Source organism: Stegastes partitus, unplaced genomic scaffold, assembly GCF_000690725.1.
Source record: "Stegastes partitus isolate 25-593 unplaced genomic scaffold, Stegastes_partitus-1.0.2 Scaffold222, whole genome shotgun sequence".
Taxonomy (NCBI): Eukaryota; Metazoa; Chordata; class Actinopteri; family Pomacentridae; genus Stegastes; species Stegastes partitus.
Genome location: NW_007577953.1, coordinates 612,392 through 631,001, shown reverse-complemented (window position 1 = coordinate 631,001; position 18,610 = coordinate 612,392). Strand labels below are relative to the sequence as shown.

The 18,610-nt window shown below is 45.3% G+C and overlaps 3 protein-coding genes across 4 annotated transcripts in view; 2 read left to right on the top strand and 1 right to left on the bottom strand.

Annotated features, from left to right (window-relative positions):
- The window catches only part of bag6 (BCL2 associated athanogene 6), a 39,443-nt gene that overhangs the window by 19,826 nt on the left and 1,007 nt on the right, over positions 1 to 18,610 (bottom strand). The window contains exons 2-4 of one of the 2 annotated variants that reach the window (XM_008281104.1): positions 4,772 to 4,784; positions 2,640 to 2,727; positions 2,438 to 2,555 (exon numbers count right to left, since the gene is read on the bottom strand). In XM_008281104.1, the coding sequence (XP_008279326.1) occupies positions 2,438 to 2,555; positions 2,640 to 2,720 (199 nt within the window). In that variant the 5' untranslated portion in view covers positions 2,721 to 2,727; positions 4,772 to 4,784. Of the gene's footprint in view, positions 1 to 2,437; positions 2,556 to 2,639; positions 2,728 to 4,771; positions 4,785 to 18,610 lie in introns of those variants that run through there. The other variant, XM_008281105.1, reaches the window with a different exon arrangement.
- Positions 4,893 to 6,388, top strand: glrx3 (glutaredoxin 3). Its single transcript, XM_008281106.1, has one exon. The coding sequence runs from the start codon at positions 4,931 to 4,933 to the stop codon at positions 5,903 to 5,905; it is 975 nt and encodes a 324-aa protein (XP_008279328.1). The 5' UTR covers positions 4,893 to 4,930; the 3' UTR covers positions 5,906 to 6,388.
- LOC103356810 (apolipoprotein M) lies at positions 8,959 to 17,028 on the top strand. The gene is made up of 6 exons (XM_008281107.1): positions 8,959 to 9,072; positions 9,395 to 9,534; positions 11,983 to 12,053; positions 15,619 to 15,753; positions 16,632 to 16,730; positions 16,828 to 17,028. Exons 1-6 carry the CDS (start codon positions 8,959 to 8,961, stop codon positions 16,839 to 16,841), a joined length of 573 nt encoding a protein of 190 aa, XP_008279329.1. The 3' UTR covers positions 16,842 to 17,028.

The following is an 18,610-nucleotide window of genomic DNA, read 5'->3' as shown; positions in this document are numbered from 1 at the left end:
CTGCTGTTTTTACATTTCACCAGAAGATGGCAGTAGACCTGTGGCTGCTGCTGTTTTTACATTTCACCAGAAGATGGCAGTAGACCTGTGGCTGCACCCTCGCCACTGTGCCGTGTGTGATCCTTTCAGCCCAGCCCATTTCTGACATGGCGACTGTAACTAAAAAAAGGAAAGTGGACAGCAAGGGCCGCCGCTTCCAGGTCAAGTGGAAATTGGAGTATTTTTTCACTGAAATACGAAACAATTGCATCTGCCTAATTTGCCAAGAGACTGTGGCTGTTTTCAAGGAATTCAACATCAAGAGGCACTACCAGACAAAAAGAAGCGGAGTTTGACTTTTTCTCGTTGGCCTATGATGAAAGCACGGATGCATCTGACACCGCTCAGTTACTGATTTTTTTGAGAGGAGTGGACAATGACATGAACGGGAGTGAAGAGCTTCTCGACCTCCAGAGCCTGAAGGACCAAACAGGAGGAGCAGATCTATTTGTTTCTGTTTGTTCTGGCGTAGATGACATGAAACTACAGTGGAATAAAGTCACTGGGATTACCACGGATGGTGCACCTGCCATGACTGGCGAGCGAAGTGGTCAGCAAACAAAGTCAGCAAACAAGGAGGCAAAGCGATCGACTCCATTGTATTATTCATCACCAAGTTCTCTGTGCCAAACATCTGAAATATGATCATGTTATGAAACCGGTGACAAAGGCTATTCATTATATTCGCTCCAGAGCCCTGTGCCACCGCCAGTTTCAACAGGTTCTGCTCGACATCCAGGCTGAATACGGAGATGTTGTGCAGCATCACAACGATGTGAGATGGCTCAGTAGGGGGTCTGCACTGCAGCGCTTCTACTCTCTTATGGAGGAAACTGAACAATTCTTGGCAAAAAAAGGGACAACCGATGCCAGAACTATCTGTTCCTGTTTGGCTGGCTGATTTGGGATTTTTAGTTGACATAACACGACATGTGAATGCGCTGAACACGAGCCTTCAGGGGCAAAATGCAGCGGTAAGCCAACTCCATTCACACATCAGAGCCTTTGGGAGCAAGCTGCTACTCTTCCACAGGCACCTGTCACAGCCCAGTATGACACACTTCCCATCGCTGCAGGACATTATGACCAGTTTCCAACAGAACTACATCAGTGCGCAAATGAGAAGGTATGCAGCAGACATCTCATCTCTGGCTGAGGAGTTTCAACAGCGCTTTCAGGATTTTGCAGCTATTGAAAGGGAGATCAGGCTTCTTTCCTCTCCTTTCTCTGTGGACCCTGATGACCAGACCAGACCACCTGCAGCTGGAGCTCATGGAGCTGCAGTGCGACGCTGAGTGTCGTAGTCGGCACCAGCAGCTCCCTCTTGTCAGCTTCTACCGCCAGCTGGATGAAGGCAGGTTCTATGACATTCGAACATTTGCTAAGAAAATGCTGGGCTTGTTTGGCTCGACATACTTGTGCGAGAAGACATTCTCAGTTATGAACATTAACAATATTTGCGCGAGGACTAAGTGACTCTCACCTGCGTGACATGCGTCTTGCGCATCAAAACCACCGTTTGTGAGCCAGACCAGGACTACATGCTGCAGTCCAAAGCTCAGTACCACCCTTCACATTAGTGCAGGCAGATATTTGTTTAGTCCTCTGAGGTAAATAAGCTCTAAAATCTCAGTGAATTGATTTTTTTGTGATGCTCAAAACCACAGTTTTGAATATGCACTGACCTGTGGCGACTGAGATGGCCTACTCCAGCGTGGCGGGACTTGGTGCACATTTGACTGGAACTATTGCAACCTGTGGGGCCCTGTTTAAGGTGGTGGAAGATATGCTGGGCTTTGCCTTTGACCTTTGCAGCGTTCCTTTGGTTAGATGACCATCCGTGGCTCAGACTGTTGTAAACGGGGGCCAGCATGAGTCAGACAGTGAGCTGAGTAACAGGACAATCTGTATGTCCCTATGGTGAGGTGACTTATCTCTTGAGTGAGGTATCTCACCAGACCATCCTCTTTGCACAAAGCAAGGAAGAGGTACGCTTATCTTGAATGACAGGTGACGCCACGTCAGTCCCTTTAGTAGGAAGGAGGCGTGGCTCTGCGCCAGCACTGGCTGAACTAATGACATAAACACAGTGAGACAGCTCGCCCATAAGACACCCGGGCTTCAGAGAAAAGTCACGTTTTCTCCCACAGTTGTGGTGAGCTGCAAATCTCAAAGGAAATCTATTTATTTGTAAATACGTGCAGCTCAAACATTAAGAATGACTTTTGCATCTAATGATAATGTGCAAGAAATACATTTTTAGAAACCGATAGCAGGGTTATAACTTTAGTAGGAAATCAGAAAAGGAAGCAGTGTAGAAACAAATCCTGAACTGCCTTTGAAACAAGATAAAATCAAGTCTAGCTTTTGGTCTTTAATGACCTCCTTGGTTACTTACTGTAGTCTGCCAGAGTCCTCTCATCCTGCAGCACTCTGCCCTGGTAGATCAGCCTCTGCTTGTCCACCGGGATGCCCACTGAAGGCGCAATGTGCTCCTTGAACTCCTTCACAGTCAACTACAAACAGACACACAGTCACAACTCAGGACCAGAAGGTTTCAATAAAGATGAGAATGAACCCCAACTGGCAGCAGGACTTACCTGAGCACCGACGGTGTAGGTTCTGCTCTGGGAGTCCAGGGTTTTCACCGTCACCTCGATGTCTCCAGTTGGTTCTTCCATGGTGTTCCTGCATCACAGGATCAATGAGTTTCAGTAACTGCAGCCCAGCTGGGATTCTTAGGGCCTTCAATGGTATATATGTTTGAGAAATTAAAACCTCTGATTCCATCTTGGTTCTTATAAACATGAACAACCCTTCTGAAACAAGAATCCCTGCAGTTTGTGATAGATAGCTGTGACTGAGACGGGTTAGGGCATTGTACAGGTTAAAAATGAACTTTCTTTTGGACAAATTCTGCGATGGGAACACAGCTATGGGTAAATCATTTGTCTATAAATAGGATCAGATTTGTTTTGAACTGATCAATAAAGTGCTCCACAGAAAACGCTGACCACCTCTGCGGCCTTCAGCTGGCCCTGCTGGGGGTGATGATCTCTGACAGTGAGAGCCATCGGTCAGCAGACTGTGGCCAAGCTGAGTCTGTGTTATTTCACCTGACACTAATCTGCTTTGTCCTGCTTCGTTTTCTGACCTATTTATAACAAAAAGTTATACTATGCTTGTGCAAATGTAACCCTACATAAGAAGCTTGTGTAAAAAACTGAACTGTTCCATTTCACTGACCGCTCTGGTGGTTTTCAGGGGGTCTCTGGGAGACCTCTCCAGGGAGCTCCAAGAAGAATGCTGGTTCAAATGGACGAACTGTTAAAAGTCACTTAACAAGGAAATAATCGTAATATTCACTGACTTAAGGGTTTGTTTCTTTCCTCTTTAATATACATTTTAATCACTTTAAAATAGCCTGGACAAAAAGAGCAGCCTGAACTAGCGACAATAATCTGGGGAAGCCATTTATTGGACAGACACAGCATTTTGATTTGAGATATACATTTTAAAAGTGTAGCTTCGCGTCAATATTAACTGTCCATGAGATTTACAACGTGATAGTGCATTATCACTTATGACAGCATTACATTAAAAACCCTCCGGCATGATGTCTGAGGACTGGCAGATAAATACTAAGACGGTTCAACCACAGCGTGCTGGCTGGACGGACGTATACATGATGACCATGTGCAGCCTCTGAGAGTCCAGCCTGCTCACATTAAATCCAACACAGCGGTCTGATCAGTTAGAAGCCACTCCTCATGTATCCTAAACTACAGCACCTGTCATTTGCTAACTGTATTGTTTCTGATATGAAATGTATTAGTTATTTTTGCTAAATGTAAATCATTAAATAATGAGCAATAATTGTTAATTGTTGTCAATATCAATGTTAATTAACTGATGGACCGTTCAACTAAGACTTGTTTTATACTAATAGTAAATCACATCTTCTGGAAATGTATGTATTATACGTCCCAAACACACCCACAGCACAGCGCTGATGAACCACACTATACTATATATACTATACTATATACACTATACTATATATAGTATATACACTATGTACTATAGATACTATATAGTACAGGCAGGAACACACCCACAGCACAGCGCTGATGAACCACACTATACTATATATACTACACTATACTATATATACTATATAGTACAGGCACTAACATATCCACAGTACTGATGAACCAGACTATACTATGTATACACAATACACTATATATACTATATACACTATATATACTATATACTATACAATATATACTATATAATACTAGCAGTAACACAGCCGTGTGGTGGATTTAGTTCAGCAAAGCTCAGAAGTTCCAAAAGAAGCAGACACATTTTGACCACCAAGCATTAGCCAACGTCGCTAATCAGCTAAGTTTAGGCTAACTGTGGAGATGAGCCGAGTGAAGCCCCGCAGCTGGGTTCTGCTGGGCCGGACTCCGGCACCTTGTCTTCGCTTCCAACATCTGAAACCCTTCCCAGCAGCTGGATGCAAGAACATCCTGCTTAACGTCCACTGGTCTGTTAGCAGGGCTAGCGCTGCTTAACTTGGAAACCAGGCACACGTTTGGAACGAAGCTAACTTGCACAAGCTAACTAGTAGCGCGGCTAGGCTAATGCTACAAACACTAAACGTTACAGTTAGCTTAGCATATTAGCATACAGCAGAACATTCAGCGTGTTGTTGAACGTTTACCTTAAACGTCGCTCTCTCCTTTCAGCTTATCCGGCGTCTGCAGCTGTTTCTTATCATCAGTTAGCATACGGACGACTTCCTGGTACTAGCTCTCTCCAGAAGCTACCAGGCTACACGGATGTGACGCCACCGGAACCGCTGCGCACGGGCCAAAGAAAAATGGCGAATCTCGTGGAGGCGACGAGTCAACAGCAGTTGGAAGATTTCTTGGCCAAAGCTGGGAAATGCCTGACTGTGGTGCACTTCCAGGCGGCCTGGGCGCCCCAGTGCCGCCACATGAACGACGTGATGGCGGAGCTGGCCAAGGAACAGCCGCACACCACGTTTGTGAAGCTGGAGGCGGAATCGGTTCCGGAGGTGTCGGAGAAGTATGAGATCTCCTCCGTGCCGACGTTCATTTTCTTCAAGGCGGGAGAGAAGGTGGACCGGCTGGATGGGGCCCACGCTCCGGACCTCACCAAGAAGGTGCAGCGCTTGGCGGTGAGCGGTAGCCCCGCTGGAGCCGCGGAGAACAGCCCCGAGGACCTGAACCAGCGGCTGAAGAAGCTCATCAACGCCGCCCCCTGCATGCTCTTCATGAAGGGCGCCCCGCAGGAGCCCCGCTGCGGCTTCAGCCGGCAGATCGTGGCGCTGCTCAAGGAGCACAACATCCAGTTCAGCAGCTTCGACATCCTGTCCGACGACGGGGTCCGGCAGGGCCTGAAGACCTACTCCAACTGGCCCACCTACCCGCAGCTGTATGTGAACGGGGAGCTGGTGGGGGGGCTGGACATCGTGAAGGAGCTGGCAGAGTCCGGGGAGCTGGAGAACACCTGCCCCAAGGCCGTCACCCTGGAGCACCGCCTGAAGACCGTCATCAACCAGAGCCCGGTGATGCTGTTCATGAAGGGCAACAAGGAGGCCGCCCGGTGCGGCTTCAGCAGGCAGATTCTGGAGATCCTGAACGGCACCGAGGTGGATTATGACACCTTTGATATTCTGCAGGACGAGGAGGTGCGTCAGGGGCTCAAGACTTACTCCAACTGGCCCACGTACCCCCAGCTGTACGTGAAGGGGGAGCTGGTGGGCGGCCTGGACATAGTGAAGGAGCTGAAGGAGAGCGGGGAGCTGGTGTCGGTGCTGAAGGGGGAGTGAGAGGTGGACCTTTGCCATCAGGGAGTGGGAACAACAAGCTACTGCACATGCCCAGTCCCTTCCTCTGATAGCCAGTCTGTTGTAGCTGTTGGTAGTTTCCAGCTAAGTCAGAAATAAAACCGCAGTCAGAGGTGAGGATTCACAGCACAGGTGTGTTCTTAGTCATTCTCAGAAATGTTCTTGGCCTGATTTTGTCAAAGCCGAGGGGGTCCAGCTCCTCCTCCTCCTCCTGGCTGTCTGCTTCCTGGGACAACAGCTGACTGTCGTCCACATGCTCTCATATCTCCGGCTTCTCCTTCCACATTCACAGCCTCACACTTCACATAGATGTCTTTGTTTTCGGACCGGCCCGGCTGCTCCCTCTCCACGACGTCCCGTCTGCACATTCTTCACCTGAACATCAGAAGAACTTCAAGGACCACTCTGGTTTAAATGCAACTGCTGTCCAGATTCTAATTAAACAATAAAACGACTAAAGATGTAGTTGTTGTTTTTTGGTGCTATGTCCAAACACCTCAGGTCCTGTCAGCTGCAGCATCCATCCCCACTAGTCCAGAACAGAGGTACTGCTCAGCTGCAGTTCAGCTACTGTTAAAATCAATCAAAGGCAGGAGGTGGGCACGTTAGCAGCTACGCTTTATGGTGAAATGTCAGCCACAGCAAACACTAGAAGCTCTCTGCAGCAGATGGCACACTTCATGTGAGCACTGCTGGACCTCTGCTGGTCAAACACTTCCTGCTTCCTGGTGAGTTTTTATGCAACAGTTTGTTTCTTTTGCATCACTTTAAGGTGGAAATTCATTATTCATGACAAGGAAAACACAAAATGTTGATGTGATCCACTCCTGTTGTCACCACAGTAGACACGGGCTTGTTTTAGCTCATCATGCTGATTAATTAAAAAAACGACTGAGCTGAAGAGAAAATGAAAGGAAGAAAGAAAAGCTTCTGTCTGAGGCGGTTTCCTGAAATATAAGCCTTCTGCTTTTTCCTGTTACTGCTGCAGGGACTAGCACATGTCCAGTCCTCTGGAGGAGGTCATACACCAGAACAAGCTGTGTTTGACACCACCTGCTGGAAGCAGAGGTGGAGCACAAGTCAGACTAGATCTTGTAGTAAAAGTATTAACACCACACTACAAAAACTCCACTACATGTAAAAGTACTGCATTCTAAACCTTATGTGAGTATTAGCAGCAGAACGTCCAGTATTCAAAGTGACAGTCGTCTTCTGTTGCTGTGGATGTTTAGGATGAAGCTCATCTCAGTGACTTCATGTACTGCTGGTAGTTTGATCTGCAGCAACGCAGCGCCTGCTGGCAGCTCGTTATCATGCTGCCAAATGATGAACACTGATTCCATGAGATTAGAGAAGCAGCTCTGCTTCCAGCTTTGTGACCGTCAGCTCATCCACACTGAAGAACAAAGAGTTTATATGCAGACGAAAGACAAAAAGAGGAAGAACATGTACAGGTATGACATGGACAGCGGCCACATCCACAGCCTCACTGAATGGTTGGATGACAGCGATGTGAGTCCTGTGCTGTGGCCTTTCCAGTCAGTAGATCTGAAGCCAACACTTTGTGCAGATGTAGGATGTGAAGCAGCTCTCCATCCCTCCAGTAGAGCTAACCAACACCTCACGGAGACGCTTCATGTTCATTTCTCCTTTAATTTGTCACCCATTTATAACTTTAAGTGTAAGAAATGCTCTCAGGCCAGAAACATTCAAACTTTCAATTAATCAGAACAAAAAGTCCGATTAGAAACAGCAAACACACAGATGTGGTGTTCTGGACAGAAAGAGTTTAAAAACCTGTAACCTGACAAGCAGCTAAAGCTGTCAGACAAACGTAACGGAGCAAGAAGTCCGGTTCTGGTTCGGGTTTGGCCTCTGACATGTAGTGCAGTAGAAGCAGGATGTAAGGACAACACGCATCAGTTCATCCTTCACTGCTTCACAAAAACCTACATGAGACCTGGAACAGCTGCTGAACAGTCAGTCAGAATGAACTGTTTACGGTCTTTGAACTACTTTTCTGAGTGAATATTTGCTGGTTTTATGAGTTTGAAAGGCAGGTCATCTTTAAAAACTTGCACCAATGACAGCATTTATCAGAACCGGACCTGAATAAACAGACACGTGTTTGTAACTGTAGACCGCTCATCGTAGGGCCCGGGCTGCCCGAACCGAATCGAAGCTTAAAAAATGTGATGTTTCATCAAATATTTTACCCAACATGTCTCATTAAAAAGAAAGCTCAACAGTAACTAGATTCTGTCGTTGTGACGGTGTCATACGGCGTAGTAGAGGGTTCTGTCCTCACCGTGGCGTCCCGGTTTCATGGAGGGACAGAACTTTATACTGCAGTAAAAACAGAAGTCCACAGAGAGTTCAAACATGACAGGAGAGTGTGTTTGCACTGTTTACAGATAAACCACACTGATAGGAGACATTTCATGAAACAAAACAGACTTGATTAATAATGAATAATTAACTCAGTGCTCTTTAATGCTGTCCCCCCCAAAGCCAGCGTGGGAGGCACACAGCACTTCAAACATGTAGTTAATGATCCCTCACGTCTGTTGACAGTGAGCGTGGGCTGAACGCAAACAAATTAGTAATGCTGTGCTCTTTGACTGTTTCGAAACGGGAGCTTGAGGTTGCAGCTTGTTGGTTGACTGACGCCGTCTATAATTAGCTGCAGCTCTGTGGACGAGGTTTTTTTTTTAAAAACGTCACCTCCTACATACGATGGTGACTCAGTAAGAGTGAGTGAACTGGGTTTTTGTCCTTTCACAAGATTCTGGAGCACGCTTCTTCTATGAAAGCGTGATTCATTTACAATAAATATTTCCATCCGATACAGTCTGTATATTAACTGATACCTGAACCCCACATGTAACCAGCGTGTGCTTTCTTCAAAAGTCAGAGGTACTCCAGCTGTGCGGGTTAATCATTGACTTCCACCCACAGTATTTACCTGACATGTTGGGACTTTACACACATTCAGTGTTTTGATTCATCACCAGGCCTTGATTCCAGCTGCAGCTATGCTACAGGAGGCCTTGTCTTCCTTTCTGCACCTGTATGGCTTGTTGTATCAGGCCATCATGCCCTGCTCGCATCCTGAGCTGCTGCCTGTGAAAAGTGTCGACCGTCAGCAGGTAAGAAGCTAAATCCCGTGGAGATGTTCTGTTGGAACAGCACCAAAACTTATTGCAGTGAGATGAGCTGCTGTGACTATCGGTGCTGCCACGTGGCTCTGCTGAGGCGTGCTTTGCGTGTGCGGCACTTCTCTTTCGCAGCTACTGCAGATGCAAACAGATATACCGAGATAAACATTAGTCGGCACCACACAGATGCATTTTCCACCCCTCTGCTCTTTCCATGAGTGGTCTTTGTCGCAAGCCGTGGGCTCATCTTTTAAATATCTTCCGTTCCCGAGCCTGTGCTGCTACCCCCACGCTCTCTGTGTCTCCGTCTTAGTATCTTGGAAAATGGTACTTTCAAGCGGCAGCCAGTCACAGTGAGGCCGACATCCAGAAGTTCCGAGCGTTGGACAGCATTTTGTTCACCATGGAGGAGCCAGCCAATGACACGCTGCTGCTGACTGGACACATGCGCATGTAAGGTAGCAAGTCCACACGCACACATTCACACTGTGTTCACGGGAAAAGGCCCCAAAGGCTGAAAGCACTAAACAAGTAATGGAGATAAAAGAAAGCTGCAAACATTTGAACACATCCTGCTGCCTGTATGATCGCAGCAATAAGGATGTCCAACATCTACAGCTAAAAGCCATGTCTGTCTTAAAAGGAGGCTCAGCACGATGCTGATGCTGATCACTGACTTCATGGATCCGTTTGCAATAACTGGGATCTGTTTTATGCTGTAATTAACAATTCATATGCAGTTAACAAAGCCCACATCAACAACATGTTTTAGTTTGTGTTCTCATTTACAGTTCTGTGTTGGAAAACTACTGTGAAAATCTTCAGTCTTCAAAAAGTCCTACAAACAAGATCTTTCTCCAGTGAGACTAATTTTGTACCCTAAACTGACAGATGTCATTATTAGGCTGCTAACGTTGATGCATCCGTGTGTCACCAGCAAATCAGCTTCCTGTTGGAGCTGGTGAAGGTGCAGCTGGTTCTAGTTTGGTGGAGGATCAGGCTCCCTGCAGATAGATCCCCGAAGACAGAACAGCAGGCTGTTTGCACTGCAGGAGCTTGTGGGATGCTTAAGGGCAACCTGAACGTTTGTGCACGTTCCAGCCACAAGAACCGTCCATGTGGAACCCTTTTAGGGCTGTTTCTGGTGGAGCAGAGAGCGAGAGTCTGAAAAAAAACACCCTGCACGTCTTAAGACTGATCGGTTAAATTTGGAGCTGAAAGTGACTGTAATCGTCTTCTTTACTCTCCAGTGCGGGCTGCAAGGTTGCTCAGTGGTTAGCATTGTTAGCGCCTCACAGCTAGAAGGTCACCGGTCGGCGTCCCGGTGAGGACACCCGGGATCTTCCTGCGTGGAGTCTCCATGTTCTCCCCGTGCAGCGTGGGTTCTCTCCGGGTTCTCCGGCTTCCTCCCACAGTCCAGAAACATGCTGAGGTTAATTGGTGATTGTAAATTGTCCGTAGGTGTGAATGTGAGTGTGCTTGGTTGTCTGTCTCTAAGTGTAGCCCTGTGATAGACTGGTTACCTGTCCAGGTGAACCTGCCTTCACCCTGAGTCAGCTGGGATAGGCTCCGCCCCCCATGACCCTAGTGAGGATTAAGGTGTAGAGATGATGGATGGATGGACTCTCCAGTGCCACCGTCAGAGGCAGCTTTCCACTGCAGGAACTCAGGGCAAAGCTTCACATGAACACCCCGTCGTCGGCCCTTTCATTCTGTCAGCTTTCATTTCATGACAGGATCTGAAGACTTATCGGGTTCATCCCAGCGTGCCACGACAGTGACAAAGAGCGTTTGAGAGTGTTTGTCTTCTCCGAGTTGAACCTATCAGCATAGAGTAGGTACTTCTCTCTTTAATGAAAAAAAGTCCTGAAAGTGGTTCTGAAGGGGCGGTTCTTGTGGTTGGAACGTGCACAAAGCTCCAGGTCCTAAAACAGCCTGTGAATTCCTTGAGCAGAATTTGACATCAATAGAATTCAGCAGACAGGCGAACTTCGTTCCATCTCCTCCGTGCTCATAGAACTGGAGTTAATTAGTCGGCGTGTTCATCTGTGGTGCACAAAGAGTTCACACTGTGGGTGAAGTTGTGCATCCTGTAAACGCCTGCAGTGGAAAGCCACCTTATGGTGATTTCATGTGATGATTAGGGCAGCAAAAGAAGAAAAAAAAACTCCTGATAGCAATGACAATTTTCTCGAAGGCTTCTAGTGAATGAACCCATCTGAAAAACTGACTTGACAACAACATGTCTCAAACGGCCTGAAGGAATTGATTGTAATTAGGCCCCGATGTTGGCTTGAACTTGAAGATGAACTGATAACTCTTGGTATTCAAAGGTCCCTGTGACCTCCCAACACACTGTTGTGATCATAAAATAAGAATTCACATGTGAACTATGACAGAACCTTAAACATATATCTGATAAAGAGCTGAAGTGAAAAGGTCCAAGGTCAGCGTTGCTGTGACGTCATCATGTTCAGCGTTCAGGGTTAGGGTTTGTTCAACACCAAACCGACAAAGAGACACTGATCCTATTTCACATTTGGCTGGATACTGGTTTGCTCATCTTGGTGCACAGCATGTATTCCATGAGTCTGGACAGACTGGATGTAAACTGCAGCTTCCCAGATTAACAGCTGAATTATCAAAATGTGTTGTAATTTAAAAGCTTAGTCTGAAAAGTAAAGAGCGCTAATTTTTCACTTAGTTTCACATACGTGTGTGAAACTGCTGTGCAGCACAGTGAAAACAAGAAACAAGAAACCCCAGCATCACAAATAGATACTTGAATTAGGGAAGTGACATGTCGAAGACATCAAAGTTGTAAAAGGCATATTTGAAAAATGAAACTCTCTAAGTCATGTTCACTTGTGTACTCAGCTGCTGAATGCACTGTTGTTTTAGAGGAGATGCCTGCATCACACAGACCTGGACCTACCACCTGCACCCTGGGAGGGACGACCTGGAGCTGGAAGGTAACTGCTTCACAAGAGAGCTTCTGAGGGCGAAAGGCAGTTTTATTTACTTTTCTATAAACATGGGAATTTTGTGGCAGGGTGCAGAAATAGAAAAAGCGACTTGACACCAAAACATTGTAGGGATTAAGCCATTTCCCAGAGCTGTATTCTTAGCAGGTCGGGGAAACCCCTGAGCGTCTCTGGTCGACCATCAGGAGCACTGCAGCTCGCCACTGACATGACTTTTGAATGGGGTTTTCACTTTAAACACTTCACAGGCTCTCTGATATCTGTGTTTTTGCAAAAATTCCAGACCGGCTTTTGAAAAGAATCAAAGCACAGAAACTGTCTGAGTCACAAATAACTACTTTGGTGTCAGCGTTGGGGTTAGCTGGTGAAAGAATACACTGTGAAGTTCAACAACTCAAAAAACCACCTGCAAATATCTGTGAATTAGTGATTAATTGCATTTTTTGTGGTTTTAAATATAGTAAAACTGTGGAACTTTGCATTCCTACTTTGTGAAAGAACAAATCAGTTTAGTATCAGGCATGTGGAGGACTTCATATATGAAACAGATTCTGCTTGAGCCGGACTTTTTTGTTGGAGAAAATAGTTCTGATGAAAAGCCTCTGAGCGCCTTGATGGGTTCAGACTTTCTTCTACTCGCTCCTGTTTGCTTCACTGTTCAGCAGACAGGACATCTGAGAACTTTCTGCTCTCCAGTTCTAACAGAACTCACTAAAGCGTTTGGTATCGGCCCAGAAGTCCTGCACGCACACATCAAGTCCTGTCTCACTCATTCTGTGCCAAAAAACTGGATTTAATTCTCGTCTACAAACATTTCCAACATTTGGACAGTTTTGTTTAAAACGTGCAGAAATTCTTCTACGTGAGTTCGTCTCATCATGGCTGCTCGACTTTGCCAGGCAGAAAAGAAAAAAGCCCCTTTTAGCGACACTACACGGCTACTGGGTGGCTTAGGGTTACGGTTTTTAGACTTCATTGATTAGCCAGGTTCCACACTACATGTTCTGGCTTCTGGCTGTTCTGGGTGTAGATTCCAGACTCAGACTTAACAAATCCATCGCTTCATAAAACTGGCTGTTATTGCTTATTCTGTGAATCATTTTCTTATGTTTGTGACATCTTTTCATTATTCTTTATATTGTTTTCTGATGTTTGCTGTGTGAAAAACACCTTGTAAAGCTGTTTTATGACATACAAATCAAGGTTTTATGATTGTGGTGCTCGAGCTGCTTCATGCAGAACCAGCAGGTCCAACAGTGTGAAGATATAAAGATATAAATAGGTCCAGCTTGTCAGAGGACGCAGGGGGACACCACCAGGGCAAAGAGAGAAAGTACCGCTTCCAGCCACTACAACAACTGTAAACTTTTCAAATTAGCCCCCTGGGATAATAAGTGACAAGCAAAAATCACCTGTTAAGCTCTATTCCTACAATACCTCATGTCCAGACAGAGCAGGACTGAGCGACACTGAAGCTCCATGACTGAGTGTCGCTCTTGTCCCTCCTCAGCTTCAGTATATTTGGCCTTCAACATACTTCTGTATTATTATATTATTATTTAGAGCAGCAGAGATAGACAGGAAAGGGAGACAAAGAACGGGGAGAGACCTGCAGAAAGGTTAGGTGAGCTATAGGGGCGCCCCCATGGACCTATAGCCTGTTCATGNGGGGCGCCCCCATGGACCTATAGCCTGTTCATGGTCACCGCTAAGCTAGCTGAGCTATAGGGGGCGCCCCCATGGACCTATAGCCTGTTCATGGTCACCGCTAAGCTAGCTGAGCTATAGGGACACCCACAAATGTGTAATCTAAATTAAATTCAAACAGAGCTTTCCCAGAGATCATGGACCTGCATGCTGTTGGTAAAGCTTGTAACGTTTTTCTATGCTGATAGAAAATCCAGGGCTGCTGTCTGGTTTTTGCTGAACATGTCCATTTAGGAATTTCAGGTCAATTCAGTTTGATTTGTATGACAGCAGTTGACAACATGTCATCTCAAAGCTGTGAGGTCTGTACCTTACTTTGTTAAGCGCTGTGATCACCAGATGTTGTAAACTGCGCTTTACAAATAACATTGAATTGAACTGAACTGAAAATCACTGAACAGTCAGGTACAGACCTCATGAATTTAATCAGCCCTAACCCCTTAGGTTTTACACAAAGAAATAGTGTGAAACAATGCACTCATCATGAAAGAATATAGTGATGTTTTACATCAAATTAAACAGCAGAGCCTGGGCTACAAGCATATATCAGCCATTTCTACATGCCTCAAACACAACTCAAACACCAACTAAATTAATTATCAAATATGCAAATCGCTATAGCGCCACCACGTCAACCCACTCGTCACATTTCTGGCTCTGTCGCTACTGTACGTTATGAAAGACGCACAACCTGCCTCTCAAAATGAAGCAGAGAGTCCCCAGATTCTAAACATATCCATCAAAGCTCTCTAAAACCAAAGCATCAGCGAGAAACAACCCAAAGAACAGCAAAAACCGAAACCGCTTCGTCAAACTGTAGCTATAAATGTCTCTTACCTTAGCTGTTTTGCCGTGAAAAGTTTATTTTATCGGTAAATCCACACCGGAACCAGTTAGTACTACTTCCTGTGCCACACGGAAAGCACGTCACGTATCTCTGTGAGACTCTGTTTCCCATAGAGCCCTACTGCGAAGGGGACAAGGGAGCGAGCGGCTCCCCGACAAAATGGAGTCTTGCTGACTCTGATTGGCTAACAGTGCTGTCAATCTCGTTTTGGTGGCTATCGCTATATTCTATTGGCTATAACGATTCGATGGAGGGTTCAGTTACCGAAATCGACCAATCGATCACGGAGATAGAGCCGAGGGTCACCAAAGGAGCTTCACAGCCGTCTGGTGGCCTTTAGGCACAGGCTGCGTAAAGCAGACAGCGGTCTGGTAGGATTAAAAATAAAGTAAAACACTGATATGATTCTGGAGAGGTTTAGAGCTGCAGCTGGATCATTTCAAAGAGATCATTATCCTGAAACTGTTTTTTTTTTTTAGGCGAACCTGAAATTTTTAAAGTTGTGTGTGTGCCATCTACATGTACTTTTAACCAGTAACATATATAATTTACACATCTGAACAAATCTTACACGTGTTCTTTTTATTATGACACAAGAATTATTCAAATAGACCTTGTGGTTGCAGATAAACTGTTTTTATTATGGGTATGTAATTTTCGAGCGAAGGCCTGAAAAATAGCTCAGGCTCAATAACTCAAAAGCACTTAACACAGTCAGGTACAGACCTCATGAATTGAAACAGCCCTAACCCGAACCAACCCAACAATCCAAAGCAGCCTTTGGGCTCCCTCACAGCAAGCGGTTGGCAACGTGGGAAGGAATCAAAAAAACCCAACTGCATGGGAAAAACCTCCAACAGAACCAGGAAAGGTGGCGTTTAAGGCAGAATTTAAAACATGCAAGCTCCAAACTGTGTCCTTCAAAAAGAGATTTTAACACAAGGTCATGTTTGGATCAACATGTATGTTCCTTTCTGATGTCTGGTGGTTTTGTTCCAGGAAGGCCGCAGCGCAGGAACCTGCTCTGGAGCGGCAAGTGGGCCAACTGTCCCGACTGCATCGTTTTCCAGGAAGTAGAACCTCCTTTAAACGAGACCGGCACAGTGGACTCCCTGCACAGACACATGCTGTATGGTGAGCTGTTCAGCCCACATGATATGATGAAAACCAATCAGCTTTCTCCCAGGCACTTACCCTGAAGAGTTCATTAGCAATAAAATGTCTTCAAACAGCTTGGACCCCAGTTTGGTCAGTTATCTAACTAATCAACCATAGTTTGGTCAGTTATCTAACTAATNATCTAACTAATCAACCATAGTTTGGTCAGTTATCTAACTAATTAACCATAGTTTGGTCAGTTATCTAACTAATCAACCATAGTTTGGTCAGTTATTTCCCTTGTTAGCTGCACATGGTTATCTAAATCATTATCTAGAATTTGGCCAGTTATCAAGCAGATTAACTGTAGTTTTTTTAGCGGTCTAACTGATTAGCTGTGCTTTGGTCCAGCTCCGTTTAGTGGGTGCAGTATAATTGGAGTGATGTTATTCAGTCAACAGAATGAATGACAAACTGCTGCTGATCAACCCTTTACTTAGTCGCGTCCATGTTGCAGCCACAGATGAAAGCGGGGAGGTCCGGCTTTACCTGCTGTGGAGGCGTTGAGGTCTTTATGTTGTGTCAGCCCTGAGTTGTGTCTTTAAATCACCACTACTTCCAAAGAAGCTTATTTCACTTCTTAAACACATTTTTATTGGAGAGCTTTTCCTGCTTTTATTAAGTTTTATCTTTTGTTTTTTAGCTCCCTGCTTTTTGTGTGTGATTTCTACTTTTATCAATTATTCTGTGTGCTTATTGTATTTTAGTTTTTAATTTATTTTATTGAAAAGTTCGTTGTAAAGTTTGTTTTGAAAGATGCTCTATAAATAAAGTTAATGATTAGGATTATTTTAACGATGCTGTACGTGATTACTGCGTTTGTTTGACGTTTCTGTGAACTGCTTTCACTGAAGCTCGCAGCAGTGACGTCAAAGACGAGCTGGTGACGGCGTTCCTGGAAAACGCAGCGTGCCATAAGATGCAGGCGAGCGTCAGACTACCTCAGGAGAAAGGTGTGTTGTTTGGATAACCTTCTGTTGGAGAAAGTGATGCTTCTGAATCTCAGAATGGTTCTTCTGCAAACTCTAATACTGATTTGTGTGTTTGCAGAGTTCTGCACTTAGTCACTAACGAAGAGGAAGGTTCAGATGCGACAGCTGTCTGGACTGGGTTTGTTGTTGCTGATTGAAACTACAGTGAGGTGTCTTCGTCCTGACAGGATGCTGCCGGAGCCACAGGCGTCCTCAGTGACAATAACATCATTTCATGCTTTCTCTGTTTAAGAAGAAAACAAATAAAAGCAAAAAAACACTTTTTTTCTCCCTTTGTTTGTGTGTGAAAAATGTGATGCTTTGGGAAATAACGGCAGCTGTTCCACCCATTACACTTTCAGTCCCAACAACCAAAACTGCAGAAGCTTTGAGAACACAAAAACACCTCCATGGGGCAGAATGCACCCTGAGCCACATCCACCCAGCAGACCTGGGGAAGCCCCACGATGCTCCTGAACAGAAGCACCTGTTCACTTAAACAAGGCAGGACAAGTCTGTAAATTATTATTTTTCTGTTACTTCCTGTTGCCATTAGATATAATCAACACAATATTCATGTGCAGTCAGTTTATGTTTTGTTAACACCACCTAGTCAGCTTCCTTGGAAACTGCTGGATGATTGTTTTTCTGTTTCTAGTCAACAGCAGTTTAATCATCGTATAGCAGAGCTAGAAGAACGTGAGCGGCAGCACATTCAGGTGTTTATGCTCCTGTTGCTCCAGCAGCTACTACAACTCCGTCATCCCTCAGGCCTTCTTTGTGCTTTGCCTTTCCTCAGGGCCAAACGAACGCACGGTGTGGTATCAGTGTTTCACAACGTCACAGGTGAGCACAGTTGCTCGGTAACATGTCAAGTGTAACCGCAAGATAATAAGTTGAGCGGTTGGAAATGCTTCAGGCAACAGGTGACGCAGCCTGCTGACTGGACGGGATGGAAAGCCCAGGACGCAAAAAAATAACCCCAACCCTAAAAAATCCATCAAATATCCTCACTGAGCAGCGGTTTGGGACACTGACGTCATGTTTGCAGACGGTCAAGGTGTTCTTGTGCTTCCCAGGAAATCTCAGAGGTTGTGATTAATGCTAATTTAAAATAATGTATTTCTATTGATATTGTTTAAAATGTTAGCTTTGGACTTTTCTGTGTCTCCTGGTGCGACTGTAACTCAAATGGATGCAGCTTGGATGTAAAGTTGGACTTCAGTCAGATCTGTGGCAGGAGGCTGCTATTTACTCTCCTGCTAATGTGGAGCCTGCCTTAATCTTTGTTTTTTCTTTTTTTGACCAATTTTGTACAAAACCAGCACCATGTGCCATATATGTGCTACACCACGACCACTTTTTTCAACAAACAATCAGTGCACTGGACAAATGACTGAGTGCCATGAGCCGGCTCTCAGCTGCTCAGAGCACAGTCAGGCTGAGCTACGTCTGCACAGCAAACTGTGATGTGGTGGCTCTCAGAAGGTTTGTGGAGTATTATAAGTGTTGTTTATGTGTTCACAGCCTCCCATGAAAGAAGGAAAAACACAGCTTCAGTCACTGAAACAAGCTGAAACTGATGAAAGTAGCAATAAATAAAAATGTAATGAACATCATGACGTTGTTTTTGAATTGTGGTTCAACAGAAATATTAAAACAACAACCAGCCTGATGGGACCTGGTGGACTAACATGTACCTGATCAAGCCTCTGAGCCAATCACTGCCATCAGGTGTTTCCTGTAGCTCTCAGTCAGACTTGTGCACCTGTTGACAGGTGTTCTGGACCACTGCTCATCAGCAAAGGCCTCTCATTGGTCCACTGCTCATCAGCAAAGGCCTCTCATTGGTCCACTGCTCA